A 23,731-nucleotide genomic window follows, 5' to 3' on the forward strand; every position below is an offset into this window, starting at 1 on the left:
AAATGAACCAAGGAAATAAATAAGGAGAGAGAGAGGCAGGCTGAAATAAACACTTTTGCATTGCTGGAGTTATGCCTCCACAAATCCATATGCAGACATAGTAATTCTATGAACAAATCCTAACTTCTCCCTGCCCCTCCCAAGTGAATGACTAGATCTAAAGTTTAGAACAATAAGACAAAAATCTCCCAAGGCTTAGTGGCTTCATCTGTCCTATGGTGACTATACCCCTGATGCATTAAGTTCCTTAATCAATACTTACTTCTCATATTTCTTTTTAAAATTAAAATGCAAGCACCATATCCATAATGCAATATTTCTGAAGCCCAAGAGCTAAGACTCTCATCCCAATTAAAATGCAGCAAGCAGATTGGTTTTAACACTCAGTGGCATTCTTTTACTGGACTCATTCCTTCACAGACCACACAGTTATAAATAATCCATGCACAGAGCAATTAGGCCTTTTTCTTGTTTTATGGGTTACAGACTATGCCTGTGCAAGTGTCATAAAATATTCTAAAGCACTACAATGCAACAGAACACATTTAAGTCCCTACATTAAGAGGAATTGAATAATTTTGATATTTAATTGCTCTTCTTCTGTCATATGGTTACAGTCTTTTGAGTGAATCACACAATTTCTGAGTCCAGACCAAAGAATGACTGCTATCCAAAGTCATTTTAGGAAGGGGCATTTTTAGCACCTGCAAATGATTAAATGTGATGATGAAATAGGACATGGACAAATTTGAGGACCTGCAATTTTCACACAACAAATCAGAACTGAAACAACAGAAAGTGACCTCCACACTTTTTATGGTAGAGAAGCAATGGTTTTGACATATTTTGAAAGACTGATTTCATGTGCTTACAGGATCCTGTGAATGACAAGGGACAGTTGGGCAACTGAAACCAGAGAGAAAACTCTGCTTCAGTGGCCTCACACCAAGACTCACATGGTTCTATTCTGTGCAGAACTTGGAATAAAACTGAGGCAGAGGGAAAGCTACAGAACAGAGATGCACACTTGGCTTTGCCTTTATTATTTAAAGCTAAAATTTCTACAGTGCTTTCTCAGCTCTTGCAGAAATGCTCTTTATAACCTTTAAACATGGACCAGGTAACAAGGAATTATGCAGTAGCTGTAGAGATGCTTTAGGAGACTTTGCAGCAACAACTGAAACTTTGCCCTCCTCTATGCAGAAAAGATTCAATATAGCCTGGGGAATTATATCCAAGGACAGAAATAGAGTGAGAAAATCTTTCTTAATCATTTTCCAAAATAAATTTAGACTGTGAAAGACTGGGAAGAATATTAATCTGTTTGATTCATACACACTCTTTTTTAAGACAAATTAATTATGCAGCAGAAGCATTTAGCATAAAAATACAAGCTTTGAAATGTGAGTGTAAAGTGTAGTACAGGGAAATAAAAAAAAGAAGGAGACTGAAGGAGGCTAATTAGAAAATGTGTGGAAGAGCATAACCATTTGACAACATAAAACATTATGGACCATGTATTGTTTTTATCACCAAGAATTCCTCAAATAAAAGGCATGGAGAAAACCATCATTCAGAAGTGGGAAAACAGAGGGACTGTAAAAGTGAAATGGAGTTCTGACAAATGATACTGTATAGAATATGGATTCACAGACCAACAAAACAAAACACCCCAGCAGCAGCAAACTAGAATACTGTATATTCCAGCTGAACCACAGGTGTTTCTGCATATTCATCTTGCAAACTGGCACACTTACTTGCCAAGGCTGCTGAACTACTTCTTTTACATCTCAAACCATAAAACCCCCCAGTCCTTTCACAGGAATCACTTAATCAAATGAAGACAGACCAAAAAACATTATTTTCATGGTTCACAATAGTATCAAGTTACATGCCTAAGAGACACCATTTAAAATCATAAATAATGAGCTAGCAAGTGTATAAAACTAGTACTTGAAGAAATGATAAAAAGACAGGAAACTAATAAAAATGCAGATAGTCCAGAACATACCTAATTTCCCCAATTTTAGAATAGAATAAGCTTGTATTATTAAAGCAAAAATGATTTCTATCAAAAACTATGTTTCCCAGAATTGAATACCACTTGTGGTGGCTGCTTGTGATCTCTGTATATGTTTTAGGAGTTCAGTTGGCATTAGCCTGTTTTTCTAAATACAAGCAGGGAAGAACTATAGTTCCTAATGATATGCAGTTCTGTAATTTAATTAGAAAACTTTCGTCTTTCAATATTTTAAATAAAAGCTAGGAAAAAACCTCTGTTTTGACACCAGCTCTCCTTAGTAGCAGCATTTCTCAGCACACAATCTGAAAAGGTCAACCTGCCAGACAACAATACAGAAAGTGAAAATTAAAGTGAGGGCAAGGAAAATCATCTTCAGATGAAACTGCTCTTGTGCAAAAAGAAAGTGATATTAAGATTCAGCCTGTGAACACATTCCTCAGTTATGAGAGAAAACATAATTCTTAAAATTCTGTTCACTACATTAGGGACAGAAAATCAACTACAAATTAGATGGTAGCTTGGTTAGTACTCAGATACCATAATTATTACCACAATATTAGGATAACAATCAAATAAACACATTCCAGAAAAGAATTTAAATTCATTTACTAGTGTCAGCCATGCTATGCTTCGATTTTATCAATGTATCCTTCAGCAAAAAGGTTAAATTATGTTTTCAACATCATGTAAAATCAGCTCTGACTCACAGCTCACCACAGATTCCAAACAGGAGGCAAAGACCCAGTTTTCCTTTCAGAACTTCTCACATATCTATGACCTTTCTGTGGGCAGCTTCAGAAAATGGGGGGAAAGCCATTCCACAGAACAGTACCAAGGAAATCACAGAGCAGTATGGATTTTTTCGTGGCATGAGATTCTTAATCAATTATGAGAAATAACACAGAAGCAATTTCTGTCCACAGAACAGATTTAAAAGGTTTTTGTTTCAAGAACAATAAGAGGATGCTTAAAATTTCTTGTGCCGAAAGCTACATTAGGTTCTCAACTTTGAGTAATCAATATCCACACAATCTAAACTGTGGAATGGCTATTTCCCCAAAGAGAAAATTTGTGGGATTTGCAACTCATCTCAAAACCTCAGTAAAACGAAATCAGCAGAATTTCCCTAATTCTATGGAACACAATTCCATTCTGTTCTATTACCCTTCAAATACTCATGGAAACAGACTTGTTTTCACTAGAACAGCTGTGACTGAAAATCTTAGGTAAAACCTCTAAGAAATGGCAATATACATGAATGTTCCTTTCCACAGCAGCCACAAGCAAACAAGGAGTGGCACTCGTTGGCACAGCCTCTTCTCCACATACAGGAGAGTGACCAAGGCAGTGCCAGCCGTCTCAGAGATGGGCAAGGACAAGAAAGGGTTTGAAGCTGTGCCAAGAGAGGTGTACACTGGACATTAGGAAGAACTGCTGCCCAGAAAGGGGCATGAGATATGGGAATGGTGTGCCCCAGGGGGCACTGGTGCAGTCACCGTTGCAGTAGGTGTTCAAGGTAAGCCTGGCCATAGCACTCCAGGCTCAGATCTGCTTGCCGTGGTAACCATGGATCACAGGCTGGAGTTGATCTCCCAGAACTCTTCCAAGCCAGTGCTTGGATTCTGTGACATCACAGCCTCTGGGGCAGCATGGTGCCTGGCAACTGTCCCCAGCCACCGCTGTGCCCCACAGCCTGGGCACACCTCGGCGAGGACAGACGTCCAGAGCGTGTGTGGTGGTGGCAGCTTCCCCAGAGCACCATGGCCGACCCGGTCCCCTGGATCCTGCACTTTTACCTGCTGCTGCTCCTGGGCCATCGTCCCGACCCATCCAGCCATCCTGGGCCGGGCACGGGCCTGTATCTCGAGGAGCTGGAGCTGCAGGACAGGGACCCTGAGCCGACCACCCCATGCATTAACATATCGTGGCTGTCCTGGACGTGCCTGCTGGTGCAGCTGCTGATCACAGGCACTGTCCTGGGATGGCATCGCTACCGAGGGCGCTGGAGACGCTGGAGAAGGGTGAGGGATGGGGGGTCAGGCAGGAAGGATGGGCTTGGACCTCTTGGGCAGCCCTTTGGCCAAGGCCCCATGGCAGAGTGGAGCTGAGCCTCTGGCTGGGAATCAGGCCAGGGCTGAGCTCAGGGACAGCCCCAGGCAGAGGCAGCCAGAGCTCTGCTTGCTGCAGCCTGGCCAGGCCTGGCTCTCTTGCTCAGAGGCCAAAGGCAGCCCAGAGAGGGGCCCTGCTCTGCCCCTCTGCCCCTTCCATCGGGATCCCTGTGCTTTGCCTTGCAGAATCGGCACCAGAGGCCCCGCAGCTGCTGCCCAGGACAAGGCTGTCCCACAGAGCTGATCCAGCTGCTGAGGAACAACCGCACCCTGCTGCAGCTGTGCCTGCGCCACTGCTCCCAGCAGAGGGCCCAGAACAGCAGAGCAGCACAGGGGGCCAGCCGGAGGAGGAGCAGGAGGAGATCCTAAATCTTGCCTCAGCGCTGACCTCCAGCTCCAGCACGGCGCACAGAGCACTGCAGGGAATGGGTGACCCGTGCCAGCCCGGGCACGGCGACATTCCCCATCTTAGGCCTTAGAGACACCCCATCCTTAGCTGTAGCAACCCCCACCACCTTTTCCACAAGAAGCTGACCTTCCCCTTAGTGTTCTGGTTCTAAGTGTTTAAGTAATTTAGGCATAATGTTCTTACCCCATAGTCTTCTAGTCCCCCTGTATTGTAGACTTTTAAAGTAGTAAAGTGAATAAAGTTCATGTTCTCTACACATCCTGTGTTGTTTGCTTGATATTCCATCCAAGAGGGGACACAGAGGGATGGGTTTGAGCAGGAGCTCCAGACTGCCTGCAATGGAGAGCCTGAGTGCAGCAGCAGCATTTGCAGGAGTGCAAATGGAGGGCAGCTGGAAAGAAGATGGTGGGCAGTATTCTCCTGCCTCCATCTTCCAAGGAAGAGTCAAGTCAATCCCTGTCTGCGCTCTGCTGGGGGGTCCCTAAAGGCTCCAGGAGGTGTCTGGGTGGCTCCAAAAGGGGCTTGCAGGACCCTGGGGCACCAGGGAAGGAACAGCATCATCCCAGGAATGCTGTGAGAGATTCCCCAGAGCGGCCCAACCTGGGGCCCGGGCAAGGGATGGATTCAGGCAGGCAAATACATCCAGGGGCTGCCTGGGCTATGGCAGTGAGGCCCAGCCCTGTTTCATATCTTTCTGCTCTTCATTTGTATTTAGTCCTTTGTATTTATCCTCATGACCCTCACAATGGGATTAGATTTCACTTTCTTACAAGGCAAAACCTTAGTTATTTTATTTCCACTAAACAACCATGTGTATTACCAGCTTAAATGACTTCTCTCTGACTTACTCTGCATCTTGCTCCTTTACAGCAAGATGCATCAAGCACCTCTGTTAAAGTACAGATGCCTCCCTGGAAAGAGGACAATCTTGCTATTTTCTGAAGAATCTTAACTTTGATGATGTACCAAATTTTACAAATCCAAGAGGAAAAAAGCCTACAGATCAGTTTTACAGTTTCAAAAGCTGATTCCTCAACTCTTGCACACCAGTTTCCTTATTGGCAACGTTCAGCAGTGATACCAAACAAGCACAGAAAACAAATGGGAGAAGAAATGCAGACAGCCATACAACCAACTGCCAGCACAAGAAACACGCTGTGCTCTTGTCACTGACAGTTTCTGTCTCATGGTTGAGATGAACCAGAAGTGGAAAGTGGCCGCAGGGAGCCCCACACGACGAGTCACACAAGCTACTGAAGGAGAAGGTGAATCAAGTGCACTTGCTGAACTCAAAGCCATTCAGCTGGCCCTGGACACTGCTGAAAGAGAGAACTGGCCAAAGCTCTACCTTTATACTGAATCATAAATAGTAACCAATGCTCTGTGGAGTTAGATAGAAAGGTAAAAAAAGGCCAGTTAGCAACATAAAGGAAAACCAATTGAGGCTGCTGATGAGTGCAAAAACATTGCCACTCAGACAAACTATCTGTAAAAGTCCATCATGTAGACGACCATGACCCCAAAAGTCAGGCTAATAAAGAACACTGAAACAAGGAGCAAGTAGATCGAGCTGCAAAAATAGAGATGTCACAAATAAATTTAAATTAGCAACATAAGGGAGAGTTGTTCCTAGCTCAATAGGCTCATACTGCCTCAAGCCATCAAGGCATAAATGCCACCTATAAGTAGGCACAAAACTGAAAAGCAGGTTTAACTATAAATTGCATTTCTCAAGTTATTCATAACTGTAAGACAGGTGCTAAAATCAAGCAAGCCAAGCCCATAAGCCTCTCTAATATGGGGGGCAGTATTCCAAATATAAGTATAAAGAAGCCCAGCAAATGAACTACATCACACTGCCTCAAACCCCCCAAGGCAAGTGCTACGTGATCACAATTGTAGAAGCCACCACTAGATCATTAGAAACCCACCCTGTACCTCACACTACTACTCAAAACACCGTCTGAAGCCCAAAAAAGCAAGTCCTATAAAGACACAGCACCCCTGAGAGAATCGTCAGACAACAGGACCCATTTCAAGAACAGCCTTAGAAACACCTCAGCCAAAAACCAGGATATTGAATAAATAGATCATATCCCTTATCACACACCAGCTGCCAGGAAAGTTGAACTGTACAACAGACTACTTAAAATTACCCTAAAGGCACTTGGCAGGGAAACATCCAAAAATTGAGAAATGAACTTAACAGAAGCCACCTAAACAGTCAACACCTGAGAGTCCATCACTCAAGCAAGTCCTGCCCAGTCTGAAGCCTTGCACACAGTGGATAGGGATAAAGTCCCTATAGTACACATAAAAGGTATTTTAAGACTGTTTAGATTAGGCCCACCTCAAGCAAAGGCAAACCAATCCGTACAATTGTTTTTGCTCAAAAACCTAGTTACACTTAGTAGGTAATGCAGAAAGATAAAGAAACCCATTGAGTACCACAGAAAAACCTAATCTTCAGTAAGAACTGTGTGTAAAGTTTCACTGTGGATGAAAATGTATAGCAGAGTTTAAAGAAGGCTAATTCTTTAATTAATTAGGTTAATTAAGCTATGATGCAGATGGTAATAGAATAAGGAGTAGATCATGTCTTAAGGTTGAATGCAAGATGCAAGCAGAAGTATACATTCTATCAGCATCTGCTGAAACCAGGTGGAGCAGGGCTCCTTATCTCTGCCATGACCCATCCCTCAGAACTCCTCCCCACAAGGAGTTATACCTTATGGGAGATGCCCCACCCAAGGAGAAAAGCCAAGTATTTCCAGACTAAATAAAATCTGAAATTTGAAACATCAGAGCAGCCTTTCCCACTAAATTCCCAGAAGAAGACCAGGCCTATCTTCATGACCACCAGATGTTAAAAAAGTAACTACACCCTTCTCCAAAATCATTGCTTCAACAAAACCACATCTGTCCCTCCAAGAAAACTACAGGTACCATTATTCAGACTGTAACCAACACCCTGAGCAACAGGGTTACAGGCTGCATTCTGACCTTGCCAGTGTTTTGGTCCTTATATTACTATACTTTTATTTTCATTTTCCCAGTGAAAAACTGCTATTCTAAATCCCATATCTTTGCCATTTAGCTCCTTAATTTCCAAGTCATATTAATTTAGAGGGAGGGAGTTTACATTTTCCATTTCAAGAGAAGCTCCAGAGCTCCTCAGCAGACACCTGTCTGTCAAACCAAGACAGTGCCCTGCTGCAGCTCCATCCCCATGGCAGGATCCGCGCTGGATGATCCCCAGGGACCCCCGGTGGGCAGAGCCCCCCTGAGCCCTGGTGCTGCTGATCCGTGTTGGGAAGACACCTGGCTGGGGGCTGCACACCCTCCCCGTGGCCTGGATTTTCTCTGCATTTCTCTTTGTCCTTCCCAAACACCCAAAACCAGGGTAAAAATAGAGATGTTAAATAACGACCTGCTTGGGGTCACGGTGGGATCTTGCCGGGGATGCGGAGGACGCTCGGTTCCAGGGATTTGAGGGGTCCTGGGAGGGATCTGGGGGTCGCTCAGGGCATTGGGCACCCCAGTTCCAGCGGCTCTGGCTGCGCTGGGAGACAGCTGGGAGCGGAGGAGGAGCGGGAGGAAGAGGAGGAGCGGGAAGAGACGGAAGAGAAGCAGCGGGAGGAAGAGGAGGGACACAGGAGGAGCGGCAGGAAGAGGAGGAGCGATTTTGGAACCACGCGCTTTTCTCTCCCGTTCAATCACGTCGCAGTTTCCCCAGGTCCGGCAGCATCGTCCCCAAAATCCCGCAGGTGAGCTTGGAGGGGGAGCTCGCCCCAAATCCATCATGGGGGTCTCCGGGAGGGTTTTATTTTGCGTTTCAGGGGATGTTTGGATCTTGCAAGAGCCCAAAGCCACAACTGCAGGAAGGGTTTCAAGACAAACTTCCACCTGGTCAGGCACTGGCGCGTCCACACAGGGGACCGACCCTCGCTCGGAAAGGGCCCAGCCAAATGTCCTGGTTTTGTATGAAACAGCTCCCTCATTATCAGAGGTGACCAGTGAAGCAGACTGGCTCTGGTGAGCACCAGGATATTGTTCTTCCCCTAAGAAGCAGCCATTTCTTGAGACTTTCTCCAGGATGAGCAACAACTTCACTGGTCCTGAAACTTGTGATTTGCATTCCCTGTCAGCCAGCCAGCAATTTCTTCCTTAGAGAGAAGGAAAAAAACAAAAAAAAAAAATAAAATAATAAGAGTAAAAAAAATTCAGCTAAACTAAATGAATCCTGTTCTGAGAGCTAAATATGGTCAGAACCTCTGTGACCTCCCCCGACTTCACCCTGGCTGAGCAAGGACAATAGCTGCCATGTGCCACCCTTTGTTGTTGAGCCTGGAAAAGATTGCTAATCCCAGAATAACACACGCGTGCACCCATGCACGTAGGCACACACACAAACACTCACACCAGCACTGCTGGAACTTGGATTTCTCCTTCAACAGGGAAGAGTTGGCAGCAGGGCAGCGCTGGAGGGATGAAAGAGCCCCCCCTTTGCTCCATCAAACCCGTGTGCACACCAGGGGTTTCCTTTTGTCTACAGATGTCCATTCCTCATGTTACAAGGTGCAAATTCCCAGGTTGGGCAGGCGCTGGGAGCTGTGTTCTCATGTTGAAATGCCGGTATGTGGTCCACGTGCCTCTGATCTCCAGAGTTTCCTAGCATGACATCTTTCATCAAGCCGGATACGTGTGGCCACCAGATTCCCTTCCAGCGGGAAGATGGGCAGCGTCCTTCGCCTCCCTTCTTTCCCCCAGCCTTTCAAGCTGCTCTTTCCCAGCTTTGCGGGGTACCTGGGCTCACAGCACCGAGCCAAAAACTCCTCTGTTAAGGGCTGGAAGGAGGCGGTTGGGGCCAGCACAACTCTAACCTCTCCCTGCTCCTTTGAAGGGGACGGGTGAGGGTCTCCCCGCCATCCCCTGCTGTTGGCTGGGCTCATCTTGCCCCATGTCAGGAAATGATGGCCTTTTCCTTGTTTTTTTTGGAAGGAAGTGGTTAACTCTTCCTTCACTGCCCCACGATGGGATTCGTTTGCAGCTGCCCTCTTCAATGAAGAGCAGGGCGAGCACATAGATGGTTTGTTTGGGAGGGAAGCAGGCTCGCCGGGAAGCTGCGGGAGCGGCTGTGCCCGCCCGCGGCGAGAGCCCCCTACCATGGGCACTGCTGTTAAAGCCATCTCGGCCACCCCACTGCTCTGCTCCCACAGGTGCAGGGGTCCCTGTGTGGGACATCTCCCTCCAGGGCTATCACTTGCCTTCAGGGGATGTTTCTGATTCACATCAAAGTGAAAGCTGCAGCAACCGTGCGTCAAGTCAGCTTTGGCAGGACTCGTGGCCCTCCCTTTATTTTTATTTTCCCCCCTTCCTTTTTCTTGTTGCTGCTCAGCCCTGCAGAATGTAATTAGAAATGAGCCATTTATAAAACAAATGTTTCCGGGAGAAACTCCCCTGAACACTCATGTCATAAAATTATTGAACACAGCGCCTGAGAGCGTTCGGGATCCAAAATTTCCTCGGGGCTCACCCTTATCCATTATTCTGTCACTGCTTCAGCTGGGCGGTGACATTTTACTGGTGGCACCCTGTTCCCCTCCAAAAGAATTTTGTCTTTTGGCTGTTCTGCTCAACCCTCGGTGTCCTCCTACATCTGCTAAAGCCATGGTGGGGATGCAGTGAGCCTGGGACCACCTGGTTTATCCTCTACTCCCCTTCCCAGCACATCCAAAGGGACAGAGGGGGAGGATGTTCCCTCTCTGCCCACATAATGGTGGCATTTCAAGGGCTGAGCAGAGCAGAGTGACTTTCCCAACTGGGATGTCCTCTCCTTTTAAAAATGCTCATAACTTTTGCTCAAGGTAAACACTCTGGGGTGGAATGTCCCATATTTCACCCTCCTCTGGGACTGGTTTTGCCCAATGCCTCAGCTCCCACCAGAGCACCATATAACTCGCCAGAATTTCCAACACATTCTACAAAGTGCTTTGAGATCCCTGCCAGCTCCCTCTCTGGTCCTCTGGTTCAGTCCAAGAGGCAGATATTAATCTTAACAGCTATATGCTGGCTGGGCCCTGGTTGCCTAAGAGATTCTCCCTGAATTTATTTATTTATTTGGATTTATTCAAAAGAGCATAAAAAAGAACACTCCTCCCAGACTCCAGGCTCACCAGCCATAAATTACAAAAACAACTACAATGAAACCACCCACAGCACCTCCCGCCCCTGACACGACTGTTTTCCTGCAACACCCAGCTCTGCAGCAGCTGTGTCCAGCTTCCCTGCCAGCCTTAGCATTCCTGCCTGGAGATGTTGGCTGCAGGTGGCCCAAGGATTGGTGCTTTGGGGAGCCCTGTCCTCACTCCTTCTTCAGAACTGCTGGGGTAGCACTTATGTGAGAAGTGGAAGAAGCTGTTGATGTGATTTCCAGAGGATAGGATGATCCCCCAGCACTTTTAGAAGTCCCCATGGATAAAGCAAGAGGGAATTCACGTGGTTTGGCCACAGAAACTTCAAGAAGTCCAATCCCTGCAGGTCTTCTCATTCACCAGTCTGTCCAGATACATGGTTAAATAACTTGTTCTTGAAAACCTCCAGTGATGGAGTTTCCGCCTCCTCCCACACTAGGAATCCTGGTTCACGCCCTTGGAAAAAGTTTCCCAAAGTCTGACCTTGGTCACACTTGCCCTTAGCCTAATCACTTTATCTGTTGGCCCCAGCAGACACAGAGGAACTGCTTCCTATCTCCCATCCAATGGGGAAATCCAAAATACTTGAAGGCTGTTATCATATTTTCCCTCAGTTTTCTCCTCTCTAGACTAAACAACCCCGAGGTTGTTTAGTCACAAGTCATGTTTTCTAGAGCTCTGTTCCCCTTTGTTCTTCCCCTCTGGATCCTCTCCAAGGACTCCGCATCTTTTCTCAAGTGTGGTGCCAGAAGCTGGATTCAGTATCCAGCCGAGGTCTTCCTGGAGCTGTGTGGAGCAGATGGATAGCTTTGCAAGCTTTCCTGCAAGCCTGGTGTGTGTTTTGCTCACAAAAGGCAGAGCAGTGCTGGCTCCCCTTCAGCCCAAGATACCCTATGCCCTCCTCCAGTACCCCCCAGCCCCAGACAGGGGCTGTTCTTATCAGCAGGGTCCTTTCTGACTGAAGGGGTTTTGGCTCTTTTTGCTGCTTGTGCTAAGCTTTGGCATTTTCAGCAATGTGGGAGCAATCCCTGGAGGTTTGAGTGTCCCAGGGCCATGCTCCTGCTGAGGGAGGGAAGAAGCCTTTAAGCATAATGTCATGGATTCCCATCAAACATTCCTTGGAGCAGCCCTGGCAGAGGGCTGGAACAAGTTGGACTTAAGGTCCCTTCCAACTCAAATCAGCTTTTTGCTTCAAAACACGAAAATACTGGTCCCAAGAGGGTAAGAATTCTCCCAGGCCTTGTTTCCTTCTCAAATCCCAGAGAGATACTATGGCTCCTGGCTTCCTTTTTGAGGTTGTGCTCATCCAGTCCATGTTTTCCATGCCATGCCAACACATCTTAAGGACTGCCTTCAGCCCTGGGATGTGGAGACACCTTGAATTCTGTCTGTTCTTCCCTCCAGGCCTGTGAATGAGGAGTGGTGGGATGGCCACCATTGGGTGGGAACCCTGACCTTTGGTCCCAGATGCCCAGGGAAGTTCCCAGCTTCCAGGGCACAAGATGAACTTGCACTTGCTGTGCTGGACTCCACCACAGTTAGGGACCAAGCTGAAGGTGTCACATGCTGAAGGTGCATAAACTGTAGGTGGCCACAAGGTCTGGAAAATTATGGAACTACAAAATCATTTCAGTAAGAAAATACGTGAAGATCATCAATCCATATAATTATCTGAAAAAAACAAGTTCTGCAGGGCTGAAAGGAGGATCAGAAGGTCCCTAATCTGACAAAAACAAAATAAAAAAACAACAACCAGCCCAAACCAAAGCAATTTGGGTAATGATGGCCTTTTGTTCCAGTTTATCCTGCACCAAACTCCATAGATGGCAACTCTGAACTTTTCCCAGACCTTCACAGTAAAGCTTGGAACTGTCTCTCTGATTTATTGGTTGTTTCATGACACATGCATTTCTCCTATATAATCCCAGTGTTTTGCTTATAAGCCATATTGTAACTGTGAATCAATCTTCTTTATTTGAACATCTAGGACAGATTCACACATCATTTCACTATTAACTAGAATAGACTCAGCCTTGCAGATCTTTCACGTTTCAAGCCTGGCTGTGTTGTTTCAGTTCTTTGCTGCTGCTCATGTTTTGTGGAGAAAAAAAAAAAAATTATAAAAAGCCAAAGTTTAGGGCTTTCTGTTGCAGCTTGAAGAAGAACAGGTTGTTTCATCACTGGTTGTGAGACGTGTTACCGGGCTCAATAATTCACAACAGTTCTTGTTTTCTCTGCCTTTTTCATGCTGATGTGATACATTTGTGAAGTCCAGGGTTGTACTGCAAGTGATTAATGCTGTAGTAAAGTCTAATAAACTGAGATTCCAACAAAAAAGTGTGGAAAATGTAATCTCTAAAGTTCTGAAAGCTCACATATGACAAAACCCATAAATGACCCCAGAGCAGTCATTATGGTGAGTTACTAACTAGATTGTACAGCTGCATTTGTCATAATTTCCCATTACACAGAGAATAAACCTATCAGGCTGATTTATGGCAGAGGGCTCCACAATATGGGAACTGGGACCTGTGCTGTTCTATGGAAAACCATGAGAAATGTTGTGTATACTCAAGTGCTGAATGGAAAAGGAAGGAGGGGAGATAGCTGTCATTTGAAGGCACTGGTTCAGGGACAAAGACTTCAGAGAGAAGTCAGGCTTACATCCATGGGATGGCAGGAAGAGATTCTACCAACCTGTCCCAACACTACCAGCAGCACCAGAATGTGCTCTCCACAGGTGGGGGGAAGAGAGGAGATAAGAGATCTTTTCAGGGGACCAAAGTCAGTCATGGGGAAATCATAAAATCCTAGAATGGGTTGGGTTGGGAGGAAAAAACCATCTTGTTCCAACCCCTGACATGGGTCAGGACAACTGAACAGCAGAATGCCTGGCTACTCGGGGGATACTCAAGGTTTTTTATTCCACATCTCTGCATCTGCCTTGGAGCATCTGGGCCTGTTGGGAGAAGATGGCATCCACCTGACCTCAGACCACAGGCAAAAATATGAGACTCAGCAAGGCAAGGGACATCCCTGCACAGCAGCCCTCTGACAAGAGCAGCAGTGGCCTCCTCTCAATATTCTCCATGGGGCAGCCACCACTGAAGACCATGGTGGCTACACAGATGCTTTTTGCTCTGCAATCCCTTTGTACTCAAAGTTGATGCTGGGAATTGGCAGGTGTGGCTGGCAGGGAACAGGCACTGCTGTTGTGACCTCAGTGTGTTCACTGGTGTCACAATGAAGATTCTGCCCATCCCAGACACTGCCCAGGCCCTTGGCACAGCAAACCTGAACTTGTTGAACGTGCAGCAGACTCTCTGTTGGCAGTGGGAGTTGCCCACAGGGAGATTGCTGCCTGCAGCTGCTTACCACCCCCAAAAGAAATATCTCTTTGGAATCAATGTCCTCTTGCAGTGGGACAGCAGAAACAGACACTGCACTGGTGTCCCCAGAGCAGAGACACACGGGCTCCTGCAGCTCTGCATCCCTCACAGCTGATGCTGAGGTTACATCATACCACATTGTGCATCCAAACTGCTCCATGGAGGAGAAAACCACAGGGATCCTTTCCACAGCAGATCCCTACTGAGGGAAAGGTGTTCTGTATTCCTGCACATGGGTGTCCCATGGAGCACCTGAGTGCACTTGAACACCACATTCCTACCCTTCACTCGAGTGTTCAGGCACAACACGAGTGCCAGTCCGAGCTAACACAGGGGTGCTACTGTTATGCAAAGCAATTCAAATTCTCTGCTGGAAGCACCTGTCTGCCACTTCTTGATCTAAAGAAGCCTACAGGTAATCTGGCTACAGTTCCTGATCTTTATCTATGATGTTCAATAATGGGGAGGTTTCACAAAGGTGTTAGAGGGGCTGGATCTGGGAATAGTCAAGCAATAAAAAACTGAACCATGCCTACCCACTATAGTCAAAGAGAAACCAGCACCGTCCAAAGAGCACCTCTGATGCTTTCATAGCTAATATTATTGATTATAATCAACAGCATTGATGATGCTTGTTTCTCTTTGGCAAAATGTCAGGCAGGTCTCTGCCTGCTTTGTGAAGGGAACCCCTGGGGGCCCATGCCCTCCCAGAGGGGCTGCACTTGGTGGGTGCTGGGGCTTTCATTGCTGAGTCCACTCTCAGTCGCTGAGCTGGGCTGGGGACAAAGGGCAGGACTAGCCTGGCTGTGATGCCTTTGGCCCGTGTGACATCAGGGGAACATGTCCCAATGGGGACAGCTATAAAAGGCCCCGCAGCCTGGCCCAGCCTGGTCAGCTGGGCCAGGGCCAGGGCACACGCACAGCACCCAGGGCTGCATTGTCCCCCTGCATCCAGGGCCAGCCCCTGGTGCCAGCACCTCGGGCAGGGCAGGGGGCTGCTGCTGGCCCATTGGGACAGGCCCTGCTGCCTGCCAGCTGTCTGGAACCCTCTGTTTCCTGCCTTCACATGCCTGTGCCTCCAGACCTCACTTCAGCCACCACAAGCTGCCTTGGTGGCCCCACTGAAACCCTTGTCTCTCTCCACCTGCAGACCATGGTGAACAAATCTGTCCTTGCCCTGGTTGCACTGCTCCTCTTCCAGTTGCCACAGCCCATGATGAATGATTTGGACAAGGATCTGCAGCTGAGCACAGAGGAGCTGGACCAGGCTCCCCGAGAGCCAAGTGACCCTGGCTGGAGACCCCTTCTTGTGGCTGCCTTGCAGCAGGGGCCATTTTGGGCTGCTGCTGAACTGTTGCTCCTGCCTTTAGGGCTGTGGATGAGGCACAGAAGGGCAGCCATGAGTCAGAGAGCTCTTTGGAGATGCTCTTTGGGCTGGCCGAGGCAAGCCACACATCTCTGTGAGCAGCCAGCACAGAGCTGTGCCGGGGCAGAGGCTCAGGGCTCCTGCCCCTCTTCACTGCATCTCTTAACTCTATCTGCATTAACTGTATCTATCAATGCTTTCCCATGCAGAGGCCTTGCTCTCCTCGAGGATGGAGACATTTGAAGGAGTATTTTGCAGGAGAGCTGGATTAATTTAACTTCTTCATTAGCTTAGAAATATTTTAAATATTTAAGTTATTTTATCTAAAAATCACTTTAATGTATAGTAATACTACTGTAAAATATAATACCAATTATAACACAAATGCTAATTTCACTAGAGCAGTTATATGTTCTATGATATATAAATTATGATTCTCAGTAATAATTCCTCTGAATTATAATAATAATCCCCAATATGTTATATTTTTGATCATAACAAAGGAACTTTATGTAATCTTCAGTCGTAAACTTCTTATTTACATCATTTAATAGATATAACATTACAGTAGAGAAAAGAATTTAAATATAAGAATGATTCTCATTATTACTTGTTACTGAAAATGTTTAAAACACATGATTGTTTTTTCAAAAAGACACTGACTGCCCTCCTGTCTTGGGAGAGTGTGTTCACTTTGGGAGCTGTACTCTGTGCAAAGTTCCAAAAAATGCTGGGCTTGAATAAACTCTGTGTCTGTGAGTGTCCAGTGACATCCAAGGCCATCCAGTTCCAGTCCTGTGCCACGGTCTGGGAATCCTATGGCCAGGCCAGGTTGCTCCAAGGCCCAGCCACCCTGGATTGCAACATTTGCATGGACAGGACAACCAGAGCTTCTCTGATCAACTTGTGCCATGGCCTCCCAGCCCTCAAAGCAAAGACGTCCTTCCCAAAAGTCCATCTCAGCCAGCCCTGTGGCACTGGGGAGCCGCCGGCCCTGGCGCTGTCCCTGCAGGCCCTTGCACACAGCCCCTGTGCAGGGCTGTGCTGGGCCCGTGCAGGGGCTGCCAGGCTGCGGGAAGGTGTCCCTGGAGAAGGCTGGCACAGCCCGGGGCCAGCAGTGCCACCGTGAGGGCAGCACGCAGGGCCTGGCACGGCCGTCGGGGCGCGAGGCCACAGGGCACAGGGCGCCCGGGCTCTGGCAGCTGGAGCAGGAGCTCTGCAGCGCGGGCGGCACAGAGCCGTGGGCTCCCACAGCTCTGAGCCCTCACGGCTGAGGCAGCTGCCCAGGCACGGCCGGCTGGGGACACGCGGCCACCCCGGGGCCACCCGCACGGGGACCCTGCTCTGGGGCCAGGCCAGGCCACAGCAGGGAGCAGCCATGGGGCTGTGCCCGGGGAGGGAACGGCTCTGCCCAGGGACAGGGCTCTGCCAGCAGGGCAGCACGGACAGCAGGGGACACACACAGCCATAGGGCACACGTGGCTGCACTCACTGGCAGCAGCACACAGGAACCTTCCCACTCTCTGCAACTCCCACATGGGACGCTTGGGCTGCTGCACGTCAGGCTCTGCTCCCGGGAAACAAGGGAGAGGACAAGAGGGAATGGCCTCAACTTCTGCCATGGGAGGCTTAGATTGGGTGTTAGGGAATCATTTCTCCCCTGGAATGGTCAGCAAGCACTGACACAGGCTGCCCATGGAATTGGTGCAATTTTCTTTGCTTGAGGCACTTGGGAAATGTGTGGTTCTGGCACCTGGAGACACGGTCATGAGGTGGACTTTCCAGGGTTATATCAGTGCCCTCTGACTTGATGGCAGGACCTATGTGGAGTGGGACCCAGCCCAGGTGCTGGCAGCTGTGAGCTGACTCAAGCCATAGGGATGAGCCTTCCATGTCAGCTAGCACCGGTGCTGGCAGCTGAGCCACTGGCAACTTGCCACCCTGCCCTACTGCAGAAACCTTTTAGGGTCAAGCTGGGGCAGGGGAGGGAGGTCATTCGCTCTCCCAGCTCCTGAGCACAAGGTGAGAAAAGAGAAACCCTGCTATTCATTAAGCCCTTGGAATGACACATGGTAACAGAGGAAAGGGAGGAGCAAAGGCACAATTCCGAGTTCCATCTTGGCAGCACTGTGAAGGGATGTTGCATTTTAGGCTATAGGAGAGTGGTGAAAAGCATAATGTAACATTGTTCCTCCTGCAACAAAGAAGCAAAAGAGAGAGAGAGTTTTATTTAACGAAACACTACACTTTACATAGGGTAGTACGTGAAAACCAAATAGAAAAGACTCATTGGTCCAAGAAGGCAACACCTCTTTAAAAACATTCTTTATACAAAACATCTCAAGACACACGGCTCTCACACACCATGCAAGTGTATAGTTATTGTTATAATTTCTTGAACTTGGGAAGCCTGAGGAACTCAAATCTTCAACGATGCTTTTTCCTGGCTTCCTAGTAGTATCGAACATCATGGGGACCACTTAATTTCAGGTCACCACTATCAAATAATTCACAGGTTTTCCTGTGGGGGAAAAGGCTGCTCACCAAAGACAACACAAACCCCAAAGACAAACAATAATGTTCCATTTTCTGTGCATTGATGGCTGAGAAATGCTGCTGTGCAGTGCTGATGGCCCCCTCTCTGCACACTCCTTGTCTTTGCTCGTCTCAGGGCTCTACAAAGCCAGGTGAGGGTTTCTTCCTGCTCTTGCCTGTGCTGAGACCAAACAGGCTTGGGGTGCCCAGTGCTGTTAGCAGGAGAGCTGGTGAAGGTCTCTGCAAGCCACGCAGCCTTCCCCTCCAAGGCTCCAGAGACACAAGGGCAGAAAGCTGCAGCCTAAGCTGCATTGCTCAGCACCTTGGTGAGCTTGTCTGGCCTCTGGCATCCCTCCTTCGGGGGGGCAGTGTAAATCTGAGCTGATTTCACAGGGAACTCAGGCTTTGCCCAAACTGGGCCCTTGCTGAAGGCAAAGGCCAAGGAAGGGCTCTCACTTGTGCTGCCAGCGCCAGGGAAGGTCCCAGAGCAGGAGGGCATTTCTTGTCTGCCAGGATCCCCTCTTCACAGTCTGGCCTTGCAGCATCACCAAATCCACACGGACACGCGGGGACATTCCAGCCCTGACTTTCACTCCAAACCTTTCCATTTTCTACTAGGACAATTCTGATTCTTCCTTCAGCTTGGAGAGGGATGGATTCCCCCAGTTGATGTATTTGATACAAAGGTTCTCCTCACATGGAAATGCTTCCAGGCAGCCTGAAACTCTTCTGCCCACCAACAACCCATTTTGTCCCACTGGATTATGGGAACTTCAGTGCAAAAGCAGCACATTTCTCTCCTCGGAGAGGAGCAGGATTCTCAGCCCAAGGGCCTGACACAATGCAGATCATCCCTGGAGGAAGGCTTTACCTATGTCTGGGTTGTTATATTAACCCAGGGAGCAAAATAAATAACAGAAAAAACGACCTCAAGTTGAGCCATTGGGGGTTTACTCTTTTAAAAGAACCATATTACGTTTGGGAACAGGCTGCCTATGAAATTGTCTGAGTAACTGACCACACAAAGTTTTTAAAGTCATGTGGATATGGCACCTGGGCACCTGGCTGATTTTTTAAGTAGGCAGTGTTAAGTTTGCCATTGGACTATGTGTTCTTCAGGGACTGAAGAAAGAGCAATGGGAGCTCTTTGAAAAAGATTCACTCCAAAGCAGCCTTAATCAGTACACCATGGGCACCCTGAGAGGCTGAGCAAGGGTGGGGACAAAGGGAGGGGCTGGCTGGCTTGTGATGTGCAGTAACACCCGTGACATCACAGGGGACATGTCACAATGGGGGCAGCTATGAACGGGCCCAGCAGGTCACGCTGGCCCAGTGTTGCTCGGGCAAGCGGTGAGTGCACACGTGCTGGGGAGGCTGGGCTGGGGACAAGGGCTGGGGCAGAAACGCTGCACCTGGGGCTGGGTTCTCCCCCTGCATGCAGGGACAGCCCCTGAAGGGAGAGCCTTGGGCAGGGCACCCTGCTGCTGCTGCTGCTGCTGCTGCTGCTGCTGCTGCTGGGGCAGTGGGACAGGCGTTGCTGCCTGCCAGCTGTCTGGGGCCCTGTCCTTCCTGCCCTCAGAGCCCTGAGCATTCCCATCCCTGCTGCCCCCACTGCCAGCTGCCTCCCTCACAGCCCCACTCAAGGCCTTCTCTCCATCCTCCTGCAGACCATGAATTACATACCAGTGTTTTTCGTGCTCTTGAAAAGCCTCATTCATTACCCACAGCTCGTGGGTGATGGTTGGGATGAAGAAACACGTTTTCGCATGGAAGTGCGAGCAAAGATGCTGGAATGGGAGAGGATTCGGCTGGAGCAGGAGGTGGAGCAGCTCAGCCTGCCGAAGGTGCAGCTCATGGAGCTCTTGCAGCCATTAGCTCTTGGTGTGCTCAGCGTCCTTATCTTGGTGCTGTGGTTAATGGGGTGCAAAAGGAGCCTGAGGAGAGAAGAGTATGAAGGAGAAAACAATGATGCAAATGAAGGGGAAATCAGAAATGGACATGCAAATGGAGAAGACAATGTTGAAAATGAAGATGATGCGAATCGGGAAGAAGATAACAATGATAATGGTAATGTACAGGAAGATGGCAACCTTGCTGCAAATGGAGAAGATAATATGGAAAATGAAGTTGTCAATGAGGCGACAAATGGAGAAGACAATGATGATGCACTTGCAGTCCATGGAGAAGATAATGATTTTGATGATAACATTGGAAGAATTCTACTGGAACGCATACAGTTGCCAGTACAGAACTTACAGAGAGGCTGCGATTGGACAAAAAACCTCATGGACAATTATACAGTTTATTTTGGACATGACTTGGCAAACAGCTTCTACCCAGTCCTGCAACGAGCCATCGGGGTGGGCAGTGCCTTCGAAGGTTGGAGTCTCCGTGAGCAGGATGTTGTGTTCCAGGTGCTCATACCCATGACTCCTCCCCGAGGCCACAGCTTCCACCTGGAGCTGGACTCTGCAGAGCAGAGGCACGTGAGGAACTTCCATGTCCGCGTGCAGCTGGAGTGCACCTGCAGCATGGAGCAGCAGGCTGAGAACATGCTGTGCTTCCTGCACCACCCCGAGGAGGAGCTGAGGAGCAATCAGGATGCCAGCCTCCTGGACACCCTGTGCACCGACTCCTACCTGGATGTGCAGAAAACTGCCCGCTGGTTCTACCAGCTGGTGAGAGCCATCTGGCCAGCTTTGCCTCAGTCACACAATTGGCATTTAAAGCTGCTGCCCTCCAGTCGCTCCTGCCAATTCCAGGTGAGCAATGGCACAGAGATCTTCAGGATTAAGATGCTGTTTGGGGTACGGAGAGGAGACTCCGACATCTTTGTGAGCAGCCAGCCTAGAGAGGCCTACACCCAAAGCACAGCCTGGTCTGAGACCTATGCTGTGGCAGAGATGAAATTCTTCGAGCACATCGCCGAGCAGGCTCCCCATGACAGTTTGCACCTCAAATGCCTGCAGTTCTTCACCCGTCTTGTGCTGGGCTTCAGCTTTTCCACCTACTCCATGAAGACCATTGTCATGCACCTGCTCACTGTGGTGCCCGTGTCCCAGTGGCGTAGGAGAGATTTCCTGCTGCGGCTGGTGGATATCATCAATGGCCTGCACTTGTCTGTGCGAGGAAAGCTCCTCGACCATTTCATTGTGGGGAACCAGATGCTGCCACAGGTCATCCGTTTACCCCCGGATGTTCAACAAGCTCCACCATACAATCTGTTCCATCGCCTGGCAGAGGATCCAGCTGCATACTCCCAGGCCATAAAGGAGTACCGGGATCTGCAAAAGAAGTTCAAAAGAATCGTTCGTGGTGAGCAGTGAATGAAGGTGCCAATGCACAGAGCTGTGCTTGTACTGCTCACAGCTGACACCAGAGATACCTCATCGTACAATTTTGGTGCTTTGAGAAGAAAATAATGTAAACAAAGGCTCTGGTGGAGGCCCACAGCCTCTCCTGCCACCTCAGCAGTATAGTATAAATTATCATATATGTAGTATATATAGAAGAAGACAAAAAATATACTAATATAAGTAGTATTGAAAATATCAAATATCCATTTTTATGTCCTGATAAAAAATAATTCTGGAAAGTTTAATATTTTGTTATGTTTAAATACTAAAATAGAGTGCATATTAAGTGTAATTATCTGTTGTGAAATGTACTAATGCTAGTAGTCCATTTATGTCCAGAAAGATTTCCATAAAGTAGACATATTTATAACATATATGACATTGACATAGATATACTATAGTCATTATAGATTACTATAAATGCATAACATATATAATATATCGTATGTATATAATGTATTATGTATGATCATATTCTTTTCATAAACAAGTAATGCCACATCTAGGGTCACTATCTGTTGAGACCCATAGTAGTGCTCTATAGTTAGTGCATTTCTGAGTGGAGAGATGGAAACTGCTTTGATCTTGTTTCAATAAAATACAATTGATCAGAATCAGGATTGTGCAAGACGTTATTGATCTCAGCCAGATGGATTGTGTTGGTAAAAGTCACACGCTGTGAATCTGGGCTCAGGAGTTGCCTACTTGAACTCCACCAAAGTGACACTGCTGAACGGGTTCTAATCAGAAATTAAGCCCAGCTGCCCCCAGCCCCTGTGATGACAGAATCACAGAATGGCTTGGCTTGGAAGGCTCCTCAGAAATTGCCTCGTCCCAGCCCTGCTGCCGAGGACAGGGACTCCTTGCACTAGGCCAGGATGCTGCAAGCGCCTCCCAGGCTGGGCTGGAGCACAGCCAGGGACGGGGCAGCCACAGCTGCTGTGGGCAGCGTGGGCCAGGGCTCAGCAGCTCCAGAGGGCAGAATGTCCTGCCCGCCTCCAGCCCAAGGCCTCCCTGTGGCACTGGGGAGCCGCCGGCCCTGGCACTGTCCCTGCAGGCCCTTGCACACAGCCCCTGTGCAGGGCTGTGCTGGGCCCGTGCAGGGGCTGCCAGGCTGCGGGAAGGTGTCCCTGCAGAAGGCTGGCACAGCCTGGGGCCAGCAGTGCCACCGTGAGGGCAGCACGCGGGGCCTGGCACGGCCGTCGGGGCGCGAGGCCACAGGGCACAGGGCGCCCGGGCCCTGGCAGCTGGAGCAGGAGCTCTGCAGCGCGGGCGGCACAGAGCCGTGGGCTCCCGCAGCTCTGAGCCCTCACGGCTGAGGCAGCTGCCCAGGCACGGCCGGCTGGGGACACGCGGCCACCCCAGGGCCACCCGCACGGGGACCCTGCTCTGGGGCCAGGCCAGGCCGCAGCAGGGAGCAGCCATGGGGCTGTGCCCGGGGAGGGAACGGCTCTGCCCAGGGACAGGGCTCTGCCAGCAGGGCAGCACGGACAGCAGGGGGCGCAGGACAGCAGTCACTGCCCCGCTGCCCTGGGACAGTCCTGGCAGACACACGGAACACGGGGCTGGCAGGAGGCATCATCCTCACTGTGCCCACCTGAACACAGGGACATAAGGCACAGTGGGAATGGGGACACAGTAGACACCTCTCCTCTGGGAATATCCCCCCTTCCCTGGGACCCTGACAGAACACAGGGGATGGGGCTGTGCAAGGTGAACCCAATGATTGATGAGGAGGACAATGCCAAGGTTACATCTGCCAGCACTCTGCATCCAAACTGCTCCATGGAGGAGAAAAATAGAGGAGTCCTTGCCACAGCAGATTCCTTCTGAAGGAAAATGTTCTGTATTCCTGCACATGGGTGTCCTTTCTGGACTGCTACTCAAGTGCTGCTCCTGCTCTCCAGGCTGTGGAGTATCTGCACAACAGAAGCAATGAAGCAAAGAGCAAAGGCCAGGAGAGCTCGAGTTGTGGCCAGGAGAGCTGAAGCAGAGGATATGAGAACTCATGCAGCGACTTGCAGGGGGAAGTAGGAAAGAGAGGCAGAAGGAATTTTGCTAAATAATGACTAACTAGCCAGAGTAAATGGGGTGGTAAAGGCCAGAAATTAGGAAGAAGGCAGCAAACTTCAGGCAAATGATCAAGAAAAAGACCACAAAGAGGAAGAAAACCATCTTTCTTGCTCTTTCTATTACATGTGCTCTTCCAGAATCTAGACTGAAAATTCTTGTTGAACTCAACCAGCCCTACTGTGGTGAAATGGTTCTGCTTAGAACTTAAGCCAATTTACACCCAGCCCTTCTGCTCCCTGAAGAGCAGAGAAACAATTGGGCAAAGGGAGGTGGAAGTG

General features: G+C 48.7%; 1 protein-coding gene across 1 annotated transcript; it reads left to right on the forward strand.

Moving 5' to 3' along the window:
* Nucleotides 1-19,790: 19,790 nt before the first annotated feature.
* On the forward strand, nt 19,791-21,350 carry LOC306816202 (inositol 1,4,5-trisphosphate receptor-interacting protein-like 1; the record flags this gene model as incomplete). Its single annotated transcript, XM_079332677.1, has 1 exon — nt 19,791-21,350. The coding sequence occupies one exon, from the start codon at nt 19,791-19,793 to the stop codon at nt 21,348-21,350; it is 1,560 nt and encodes a 519-aa protein (XP_079188803.1).
* Nucleotides 21,351-23,731: the final 2,381 nt, after the last annotated feature.

This window comes from Erithacus rubecula, assembly GCF_903797595.1.
Source record: "Erithacus rubecula genome assembly, contig: scaffold_438_arrow_ctg1, whole genome shotgun sequence".
Taxonomy (NCBI): Eukaryota; Metazoa; Chordata; class Aves; order Passeriformes; family Muscicapidae; genus Erithacus; species Erithacus rubecula.